A 12,400-nucleotide genomic window follows, 5' to 3' on the forward strand; every position below is an offset into this window, starting at 1 on the left:
TGTGCCCTTCATTCTCCTGAGAAAGATTTTGGATGAAAAATTGGTAACCTTGTTGGTAGAAATGCAATTATGTAGGAAAACGTAACATTCTTTATAGGGTGACTATCAGTATGTTAATAATCTAGATTATGTAGGACTTTGAGCTGTTACATGATTACTTTTAGTGGTTTGTAATAAAACAACTGACTTGAATGATTTAAACACTTTCATTGTTTGTAAACTATCTGGTATCTTAAACATCCTTATTATATTTCCTGTTTCCAAAGTTCTATGATTTCAAGAGGTAGTACTAGTATAAAACAAACTATACACTGATCTTTAGATATAATATTATGGGTCAGTGGGCTTATCTTTTGAAAAAAAAGCATAAAAATAGCAATATCTCTTGAGTGTCCCAAAAACTGTTACTAAAAAGAATCAAATGTTGTTAGAGCAGCGGTGGCCAACGCGTGGTTTGTGAAAACATTTTAGTGGTCCACGGCCCTGGCTGGTGCACCCCCCCAGCTGAGTAAGAAGAAGAACCCTGCTGGGGGCACACCGGCCAGAGCCGTGGACCATGTCTCCCATATGGATCACAGGCTCAGGCGGTGGGGTGGGTTGTATTTCTGGACAGGTTCTGGCATCATGACGTCACTCTGGGGGAAATTTCCTCCCCTTTGAGTGACACACATGCGTGGTTTGAAATCTGGTCTGGCATTTTGTGGTCCGTAGGTCCGAAAAGGTTGGCGACCATTGTGTTAGAGCATGTCAGGCAATCGTGTTAGAACATGTCAGGCCTGCAGAAGAAGGAGTCCCAAAGCTGGGTGCAAGGGCAGCAAATAACAATTATACCCCGCAGGTTCTTGTACAAATTTAATACCATACATATTACAATATGTCAGCTCTGTCGCTTTTACATGATACAGCTACATCAAACAAAGAGTCTATTACATACCCCTAATAATATAATATTATATTCATGACCAACTGTTGAGCAGGCATTGATTGTGAAGTGTGTGATGTCTACATAATCTCTCTAGTACACATTTCCTATTCTTAATAATAAAAATGTATTTTCAGATTCTATTTGATCTTCTCCTAATAAAAACAATTCTGCTTCTGCTGCCAAGCAGTGAGCAGATGGGAGGATAAGGATGACAGAGCTTCTTTCGGTGATATATGTGGAGATGAAGAACGTATACGTTTAGCAACACTCAACGTTAATCAGAAATTGTTGTATGCCTAAGTCATTTCTTGTGTCAGTTGCTAAATTTAATACCATCTGTCATTTTATATTAAATATCAGTAGAGGCAGTTCTATTGAAGAAGAAGCCAAACTTAATATAAGAATTCACAGAAATGAATCGAACAGATATGATACAGATGTGACAATTTGTTACATTAAATTATAAAACAACTTATTTTATTGAATGTTTAACCATCCCATTGAAATCAAAACCACATTGGGCTCGATTTATAAAACGGAATCAGGCAAATATCCCTAGGTGGGAATTCGTTTTTGCCATTGAAACATGTGGACCTGGAAAACTCAAATCAGGGAATGTTTAAAAGAATGTCAGATTCCCGGTTTTATAAATAGAGCTAAGTGTTACAATTCATATTTTTCATTTGGCAAAATCGATCATAATTCAGTAAAACTATCAAAACAAAAGGGATGGTATAAAAAATACTCATAAGGATAACAATCACAAGGATTGATCATAGACAATCACAGGGAAAAACAATCTATACTGTATCAAAAAAACAAAAAATAAATAATGAGAAAATTGTGTAGTGTATATCTAGCATTATATACTTTATATATTATATAATCAGGTTCAGCTCATTTAGTCCATGCAAACATTTATCTGAGTATAGGCGACCGCTGTGCCTGGAACTCTGAGCAGCAAAGGAAACAAATATGCAAAGGTCTAAAGTTAAGTATACACGCTGCCGGTAGATTAAAAAAAAAAAAAAAAAAAACTAGCGTGTACACACTGGTTCACCAATGAAGTTTAGTGATCCGCCAGCAATCCATGGATCACAAAACAGACCAGGGACAACTGCTGTCATTTTCATATGGGGAAGGATGCAGCGGGGTGCCTGCTGTTTGCTCTCCCTTCACCATAAAACTAACATCTTGTTCATTCTAGTGTCACTTTCCAGGGACAAAAATTTGATGTCTGTACACCGCTTATGGTTGAATGATTACTGAAGACTACTCCAAGTAGCAGCATAATTAACAACTGCCTTTTGCACTGATATTATGAAATGTTTAAACTCCTCTTTCTTGATCAATTTTCCTCCTCCTGGTTACCAGCGCCTTGGTGTGCAACAGAATCAGTTCTGCCAGTAGGAGCTGAAATGCTAAGAAAAATTCAAGGATTTAGATGTGAAAATTTGGGAAGAAGTACTCCACAGTGCCTATAGCTATGAAAGTAAGTGATGACTTTTTTTAAAAGATCATTCATTGTTTGTTCAATACATTCAAATGCCTACAGCCGGATTTACTTTATTATAAAAAGAAAATAATAGAGTGCTAATACAAAGCAAAATCTGAGAACATGACCTTGAACCCCCCAACCCACACAATTAGACTATGGCTTCAGCCATGCCACAGAGCCAGTCAAGGTCACAGGTCCTTATATAGCTGGAAAATACTTACATTTTAAATATAGGTTTACTTTACAGATGAACTTCTGACACAAAAAGATTATTCCTTGATATCCAAAATGATATAAATTCACGTGTTCATCAAATTCCTTTACAAAACCCAGAAAATATCATAATAGTAAATGTAACTTTCTCCATATATTGTATCTAGCCTTTGCAGAAGACACATATATTATGAATGGAGAAAGAAGCAATAAATGCTCTCTTCTAGAGGAAACACAAAAAGGTTACCAAGATTAAAGTACAAACACACATGGCTCTTGTATTTAGACAATATTTGTCTAGCCCAGACTTGAGCTTTAACCTACAGAAGCACTGCGTCCTCCTATGTTTACCACTTAGCAAGGAAACTGCTTTTTCAGAAGCAGGATTATTTTGAAACAAAGACGGCAAAAAAAAAACTGTGTTCCTCTGATGTCCAATCTAAGCTGTCTAGGCTGAAAGAAAATGATAGTTATCTCCATGTAACGTCTAACCACATGCCGAGTGACCATAAACTTCAGTAGCTGCAGAGTGGAAGAAAAATATCTTCTTCCTTATCCTTTGATCCTATCAGTAAAACAAAACAGAGATGACTTCTTTAAAATAATGTGGTGAATTTCTGAGAGGATGTGTATTATTAGGTTTCCTTTTTTCAATGGGAAACCCATTTGTATATTTTGGTATAAAAATCTAATTGTATAAGTGGTTATAGGTCAAAAGGCTAATGTTGCTAGAAGAAAAGTGGTATAAAAGTTGTACTACCATTAAACATTTCTTCAAGGTAATCGCAAACCAACAAAATGTTTCAGTTACTTTTAGCTCTGTGCTGTAAAAATGACAGCAGATTGGCTGCTATAGAATGCAAGACATTTTTGTGTTAGCACTTATATACATCAGTTCCTCCATGTGTTTTTATTCTTTTACAATAAATGTACACTAAAAAAATACTTTCAGTACCAATAAAGTATATAAAGTCATTACCCAAATCTTCCCCTCTAAAAGTTCTTGCATTGGTTTTTCTTTAAACTTACTACTGTAGCAAGGAACTATTTTTATGATTACCTGTGACATAATCACCAAACTTGTAAAATTAGCAATTAAGAATAAAGAAGATGGCGGCACTGGAGAAACAGCGACCAGCAGAAAGAAGAGAGAAGCCGACCCAGTGGGGGACCCACTGGGCTCCATTTGTGTAGGGATTAAGGGCTTGTCATCAGTAAAAGGTAAGTGATTTTTTTTTCAGTAAAGTTCCCCTTTAAGCATAAGAAAAGGTTATTATCTATGGTATTTTCTTAATTCCAGAGTTTGCTTTAACAGTTTTAAATTCTTAGCACGGTTTCTGCACTATGGTTTGAACAGCATCTCTAAGTAGTTCTCACATATAATTAACTTAATAGGGACAATTTACAGCAATGACTAGTCTGTGTTTAAGATTCCACTATAACAATATGTAGCTACAATATGCCTGCAATACATACAATTAGACATACTTTAATAAAAAGTACAAAGTTAAAAACAAACAAGTGATACACCAGCTAAAGTGAAGCAATGCATGTTCTTTCTCAGAGTAATAAAATAAGCTTAATGGTTTATTAAATGAAGCGTCTTTAATTGCAGCTAAGTGGAATGAGTGTATCAGCATTCATTAGGCATACTTAACAAAAAAAAAAAAAAAAACTGAATACCTACAGGCAATTACATGGGTATTTGGTGTTCTACATGAGTTTCATACTCATATTATTAATAAAGAAAAAAAGTGTAGGGATAATTGCTGTAACACATGGCATCCCAATTCAGTTTATATAGTAAAGGTGTGGAGACAAGGAGACATTAAAAACTGGATCCTATTGTTTTTTTGGGGAACATTAAAGGGCTGTTGGACTTGCAGATGACCAAAGACCCAACTGTGCTCCATTTAACTGGAGAATGATGCTGCACCTGAGAGCAGCTAACAAAGTGTTTTTTGATACCAAACGTAAAAAGGACCTTAAATAGTTCATAGAGCCTATTTCTAATGTAAGCAATTTTCTTTGAAAACCTTTACAAATTGTTGTTTCCCCTTACACAAACTGTAATTGTTGCCTGTGTTGTCACGACTCTTACCTTTCTACCTTTATTGTCTAAATGCTCAAGAGCCCCAAATCTATGCTAGTGGACATCCTGACATGGCACAATGGTTCTCACGGACTGCATGTGTCCTGATTTCTAGTGACATATTGGTGTCTACCACATAGGAATTAATCCTATGCAGTGTTCTCCCCAGGCCCTTTTAGCTGGGTGCGCCAACCAGCACTTTTCAGTACCCTCCCGCCTGTTTTCAACTGCCTGCAGCTTTTTCTCACCCGGCTTAAAAAAATTTCTGGGTTCAACCCTGCTATAGCACTGGTAGGTTTTTCTACAAAAACTCCATGTAATACAGAGTTCCCAGTATACTGGACCTCATTTATACACAGAACAAAAAATAAGTCAGCCAGGACCAAATTAACTCCTGCGAGCATGCACAGGTATAAATTACGTTACTGCGGCCAATCAAGCTGACCGAAGAGGAGGTATCTCAGAAGAGGAGAAAAAAAAATGGCAGCACCCGTGATGGCATGGGGACAGATGAATGTACTTTTAAAAAATTGCAATTAGGCAGGTATGTTTATTTTATTGCAAAAAGGGACATTCTGTTTTAAGATGGCAGAGATGGAGTGCCACAAGGCCAGGCTATTTACAGGTCAGAGTGAATGTTTGACAGATATACCTGTCCCTATACTGCATCCAGGTCCAGTCCCCATGTTCAGGTGCTGGTTCTTTCAAGTGGTGGAACTACTAAGCCCATACACCAGCTTCAGAAGGATAAAAGACTTTGGGCTAGAAGATCTTACTTCCTTTTTGGTTTCACTGACTTTCTATTAAATTTTTTTCTTACATATTTAAGGATTATATTACATGTTTAGCAGGAAGAAAGTTAACAATAAGACTTGCTCTGCCGCTAACATTTATCATTTTTCTACTGAATTTTCCTTGTTATTTCCATGAGCCACCATTGAAATTATGATGAGATAATGCCTAACCCTGTGATCCAGGAAGAGAGACGCTGGAAGCAGGCCAGGAGTCTATTGAGAACACATGGCAGAGGACAGCCCGATGCACAGCAGCTATGGCCGTTCTTCAGAGCCTCAGAGGATATTAGGATGGCTCCCTCTAATAAAATTACATTAGAAGGAAGTGCTATCAACCATGTACATTCTAAACACAGGATAAAATGATTTTCCCTTCTAATAAATTAGGGCCCAGATTAATATAGGTAAATCTTGTAGGCATGTCTTTGAAGTGTCCAATCAGTTCACGAGGAAGCTTCTGGAAGTGATGACATACATCATGCTCCATCTACTACAAGCACAAAATGGTTTTTGGCATACACAACATTAAAAACAACTTTATGTATCCAAACCTTTACAACCAGCCTAACTGTTCAAATTGGCCTACACTCGTCTGTTTAAACAAAGATTTTTGCATATTCTTTGTATAACTTAGCTGGATGTATACGCCTCACTTATATGGGGTTGGTGGTTTATAATGTTTTTACCATTTTGCATAAGCTCAGTGCATGGTTTATCTATATGCAGTTTTTTCTTTGGACAAAAAAGCTGATTTTTTGTTGTATTGGATTTTGCAGTATGGTTTAAGAAAGGGGAATTTGATTTTGGTCTGGCCTATATTTTAATGCCCAGTTTCTTTGTGGTCTCCTGACTTCTAAAGTCTCAAGAGTTTAGAGAGATATTGCTTTCAGCCCTGGCCAGGGAGGGAGATGGCCAACAAGGAAAAAACAAGACAAGGACCTCTGCTTTACTTTCTGAATGCAATTTTGTTATAGTTTGATGCATTCCAATCACTTTACAAAACTAAGTGGGTGGTGTAGATGTCCGCATTAATATTAGTAATGAACAAAGTGAGAAATGTGTTTTTATGAAAGAAATAAAGTTGTTCTGTAACTAAAAGTTAAACTTCAGTCCAAGGAACACACTTTCAAAGCCATTGAAGATTAATTGCAGAATAATTGCAATGCACCTAGACCAGTATTAGTAAAGTGGTGTTGAAACCAAAATAGCTTGAGTAAGAGGAAGGGACATGGGGTTGTCAAGGGGACCCATGGGAACATGTTAAAAATGGGCGACATATTGTGCAAGCTTGGTTCACTGTTGTCACAAACCTGAGAAAGGCCATGCACCCATTACTGGAGTGTGCATGTAGACAGAAAACACCTGCAAACTGGATGGATGGATGGATGGATGGATGGATGGATGGATGGATGGATGGATGGAAGTGTTTAGGATGCACAATGCTTTAACAAACAAAATATTACTCAGTTAGGGTTTGCACCTTTAAGCAGGCCAAGACTGTCAAAATAAAATTTATTTTACTATTATCTGGGTTATATATAAAGAGGACAAAAATTAACAGTGTGTCGATTTTGTACAACAAAAAAATGCCATAATGGTAGTTTTCCCCTAAAGAAAAAAAACTGAAGCTATGCCAAAAATGGATCAAATGTAAAAATAACACCATATCACACAGACACAGTTGATTTGTGATTGACACAGAAGCACCAGGAAGTTCTGCAGTGTTAGTGATAGGTCTCTAAGCTATTTATAGCCAACCATGGAAGATTACTTTTTCATACATTCCCACTTCTCAAAAGTGTGATATGCGTAATACATGCCTTTCTAGATAAAATTGATCTGCAAAAAACTATTTTTTTTTTTGCTACCCAAGCAGATTTCTCAATTGATCTCTCTATTGATTTATGTAAAAAGGTGACTGGATATGATTAAAAAATCCACATAATATTATTGATAGCAATACAAAACCTTAAAAGTGTTACAGCAGGTACTATACCATAGAGGAAACTCCAACAAGTGAATAAGAATAAAAAAACAGAGTTGGAATTCCTAATAAGATTTATGCTGTCATTTTCAATTCTACACCAAATATATCTCAGCTAAATCTGGCAAAGCAGCAGAAGAGCTTTTCTCAGTAGTTGTTAAATATGGATTTGCTCCAAGTCCTTGGAACATATGCAAGCAGTATATAATGCTCCTTTTATCTTAGGCTGTATCCATGCTATAAAGAAGCCTTTTCAGATGCAAAATTGCAAATGACAGAATAAGGGAATGATTTCTTAGGTTTTAAATTGATGTACTAATAAAGATAATACATCAGTATTTAAAGAATAACTCACTAAAACCCATACATAAAACCTAAGGCACACTTATAAACCACAATAATACTAGATTGTAAGCTCTTCGGGGCAGGGTCCTCTCCTCCTGTATCACTGTCTGTATTAGTCTGTCATTTGTAATCCCTATTTAATGTACAGCGCTGCGTAATATGTTGGCGCTATATAAATCCTGTTTAATAATAATAATAATAAAACAGAATTTGCCATAGGCTACACCCTCAGTGACAACTTCTTAGAATCTTGGGCCCTGTATATGGTTTTGCATACGGGGCTTAGCCAGCCATGGAGGATGCTAAGAGACCTCCTGGGGCAGAGGTTTGGTTGTACCATTTTTTTATACCAGCACTAAAACTCAGCAACAGATTGCCTCACCAGAATGACTACTACCAGTATCGGATGTCTTTATATGACAGTAAGACACAAACAAAAGCTTCTGCCCACTGAATCAGCAAAGTAAATTAGAATCTGATATTATAACAAAATAACAACTGGTAAAGTTACACAGATTCTTTCCCTCTGTTCCGGATAGATTCTGGCGTTGTGGGAACGACAGGGGTAGTATGATTCACATTTTTTGGTCCTGCTCCAAATTACGTCCATTTTGGATTTAAGTGATCACCCTTATTCACATCACATTCCTGCAGATCCAGGGTTCTTTTTCTTGCATCATAATACTATGTCAGAACAAACATAAGGGCTCAATCATTAGACACCTCATTATTGCGGCCAACTCATGTATCCGCCTTTCCTGGAAATCCACCACACCACTGACAGTAGGTTTATGGATGCCTAAAATAAACAACATTATGATAATGGAGGATCTTACAGCTAATGCCAGAGGTACTACTGAAAAGTTTAATGCTATCTGGGTAGTTGGATTTATTACAGGGAAACCCCTGAAAACAAGTGCCCACCTGGTACCCACCAGCACCTACTGAGATCACATGCCTGTTATTGTGTACTCAAACTGTATATTTGCAACAGAAAGCATACATGTTTTTCTCTTTTTACACAGGTACCATTCTCGTTGCAATTTTCAAACCTTGGACACTATGCCCCTTATGTTCATTTAAATTGGACTATGGACTAGGAGTATCATATTTGTAATAGGTACTAATGCAATTTGCTATTTGTTCCAGCTTCAATTCTAAGTTGTTATATATATTATGTAAAAAAAAATCCAAAATATCAAATTTAGGAGGCCAGACATTAAAATCTCTAAAAGGCTTTAAGATGATAATATCATTTCAAAACTTATTTTCAATACCACTAAATTTGCAGAATGTTTTAGACACTCTAAACCAGTTAAGATCTCACCATGATGTTATTTATTCCTCTGTATTGGTCAAGTATAGAATAGACTCAACATATTTCCATAATACTAGACAGATAATGAAATGCTTGAAAATAAATATAACACTTACTTGCACTGGGCATGGAAGTACTTAATCAGGTTTTGCAGTAGATCCACTCCTTTCTTTATCTTGATTTCATTCACTTTCAACAGATACTAAAAAAGAAAAAAATACAATGAATTATATAAACCTGAAATGGGACTACAGAAGCCTGATGAGATGCAAGGACTTATTACATGTAAGAATGCTCATTGTTTCTCTAAGGGCTTTCAGCTTGATTTATTACTTGTCTTTTTCCTATGCAAACAAAACCTCTAAAATCACAATTTGAGCCTTCATTCATACTAGAGATATAAAGCTTCCGATACTTGCTGGTTCAACAGACAGAAAAACTCAGACAATTTGTGATCAGCATGTAAAATTCATGATATTCATGAGTCATAAATTTTCTTTTTAGAGAGTGTGTGGTTCCCAGGGAGAAGAATACATTTCAATACAGACAGGAAGACAGCTAGTGGTACCCCGAGCTCTTACTTAAAATCTCCAATAAGATGATGCAAAATCCATTTGACTTCAATAAAGTGTTTAAAAGCTTTTATTTTTAATGTACACGATATAAAGGTTTTTGCATCGCTTGCATTTATTATAAAAAACAAAAGCGTGTCGTTAACAGCGCTGACTTTACACTTTACACGTCTTAGAATTCCTTGTCAAGTATTTTTTCAGGTATTTTAGGGAATCAGAGTACAAGTAGAAAGCAAAAAAAATCCTTCATATAGAAATTTTATGTAGGACAAAACTTTCCATTTGTTAACTGAACAAGGCTATGTATTCATTTAAAGTCTTTAGCTCATTTTTTTTCTTGAGGAAAGCAAAAGGGCTGTTTGATGTGTAATCCCTATGGAGACCATTATTGCTGCCATGGACAGGATCATTCTAACACTGATAGCTAATCAGATCTTTTAAGTGTCAGTAGAAGAAACATTTTCTTAGCACTTGTCACCCTTAGCATTTCGGATATAAGAGAAGGACTCAAACATGACAGATTTCCAACCTTTACAGAGTAGTTAAACATACAGGTACAATCCAAAGGACACTAGTTCCCTATGTACACCTGAAAAGTTAAGTGACCTGATCATAAAAGTTTTTGGCTGCAGAGAAGAGAAAACAAGACATTGACTGTGTCTGCCTTGTCTAAGGTAGAAATAATAGTCATTCAGATATTTGATGTGCGCCTCACATACTGGTCGACTTCATCCATCAAACCTGGATGCCAGTGCAGAATCAAGGGATACGACCAATCCGCCAAAACGTATTCTATAGAGAGATGAGAAGTCTCTCTCCAAATAGAAGTCTGTATCCCAAATAAATTTGTATTTCAAATCTTGCTGTACAAACCTCGGTATGCTTAAAAAGTCATTCCTACAACTCACATTATATCTACAGACTATGTTAAATGTCTTTGACGTGTTTTACCTTAACCAAGAATCTAGCATACAGGTAAAAACAATGGCTGATGGCCATAAAAAAAAAAAAGAGTTCAGCTGTTCACCATTATACCTAAAAATAACACTGGTCAACAACAAATTGGTTTTGATAATCATCAGAAACCACAGCAAACTTTTCTAAATCAGTTTTTCGAGCAGATTTAGAATCTGTTTTCCCTAACACGTACAGTTCCTGAGTTATCAGTACGATCATAGGTAACATTGTACGTGCATGTATTTTATACTAAAATGTAAGCATTATTGAAGTTAATGTTTAAACATTTTCGGTGTGAAGTAAAACAAGGCACACTGTGGTAGAGATCTACTGAACAGTCAGGTACCATTGTTTCTTCAGAAATACTTAGAGTATAATTTTCTTGTGTACTCTTTGTCTGGATTGTCGCGGTACAGCATCCAGCAGTAGTCAGCCATCATACTTTCATTCCAGAAACCTTAGTAGCGATGCTCCATTAACTGAATGTCCTAGTGAAAACGTTCTCCTTGTTCGTCATTCACTATACCAAGATTTTCCTGGGAAGAATTCTAGATGTGAGTGCAAGAAATGTATTTTTAATGACATGCGACAACCCAGTTTCTGGTATGAGTCAAGCAGATTCTGAACTCCTTCCTTGTACGCAGGAGACTTATGGTTGCGCAGGAAATTTTCACACAGCCACTTGAATGCATCCCAAGCTTCTAGCTCAGCTGCTGAGAGAGATTGTTTGAAAGCATCATCCTGCAAAATAGACTTGATCTGTGGCCCTATAAATATCGCTTCCTTCATTTTTGCAGTGCTAATGTTTGGAAACTTCTCAACAAGGTACTGAAAACCCATGGAGTTTGATCTACCCATGACCCTTACTTGATATGGAGAGGTATCAGAAATATTTTATGTGGATCAACCAGAGGCAGAAACTTGACACTACTTGTTCCAGGCTTATAGGTATCTCTTGGTAGCCAATCACGCTTGACATAATGGTCTCCCATAGATCGGCTGTCCCACAGGTTTGGAAACAGCAATATTTTGTTAATCCTCCTTGCATTCCCATCAGCAAGCCAATGACATTTAGGAACGTAGGAGGGATCCCGCAGGTTGTTGTTTTTAGGCTTGTAACTGTTACAACAATACAACATTGATACACACAGATAAGACACCTTAGTTCCTTTTTGTTTAAAATTTGCTTTCCCATAGGTTTCTTTCCATGTTGCGTGTCACAATTGCTTTATCCTATGATCTATTATGCTTCTACTATGAGATCACCCAGCAATGCCAACATGTTCCTTTGTCGTATGAAATATCTTTTATTTGCAGCTCTATGGCCTGGCAATATACACATCTTAAAGTACTGTCATTTAGTTTTTGTCGGGATGGTTGCCAAGATGTGACTAAAACATAATTTGATTCCTAATTAATTCATCTTTATAAATAGCTCAATATGTTATCCTAAATAACCAACTAGCTCATCAAGAATCATTAAATTTTAACCTCATCAGCACAAAGGAATGTAAAGCTATAATGGTTCCTGTGCTTTTTTTTTCAATTTAGGAGGTTCTACACTTTTTTTTTCTTCCTAATAAATGGCAATGCATCTACTGGATATCTAATAAAAAAATATAATGGTATGCTCATTTACATATGTCTAATATTATAGTAAAAATGTGTCTTCCTGGGTCATTTCCTGCTCATAAAAAACAAC

At 36.4% G+C, this 12,400-nt stretch overlaps 2 protein-coding genes across 4 annotated transcripts in view; one reads left to right on the forward strand and one right to left on the reverse strand.

Moving 5' to 3' along the window:
* ITGB1BP1 (integrin subunit beta 1 binding protein 1) overlaps positions 1–12,400 on the forward strand; it is a 488,766-nt gene that overhangs the window by 58,457 nt on the left and 417,909 nt on the right. The window lies entirely within an intron of this gene.
* ASAP2 (ArfGAP with SH3 domain, ankyrin repeat and PH domain 2) overlaps positions 1–12,400 on the reverse strand; it is a 135,510-nt gene that overhangs the window by 47,027 nt on the left and 76,083 nt on the right. For all 3 annotated transcript variants that reach the window (XM_072407555.1, XM_072407556.1, XM_072407554.1), the window contains exon 7: positions 9,286–9,371. In XM_072407555.1, the coding sequence (XP_072263656.1) occupies positions 9,286–9,371 (86 nt within the window). The remainder of the gene's footprint in view (positions 1–9,285; positions 9,372–12,400) is intronic.

The sequence above is a fragment of the Pyxicephalus adspersus genome, chromosome 4 (genome assembly GCF_032062135.1).
Source record: "Pyxicephalus adspersus chromosome 4, UCB_Pads_2.0, whole genome shotgun sequence".
Taxonomy (NCBI): domain Eukaryota; kingdom Metazoa; phylum Chordata; class Amphibia; order Anura; family Pyxicephalidae; genus Pyxicephalus; species Pyxicephalus adspersus.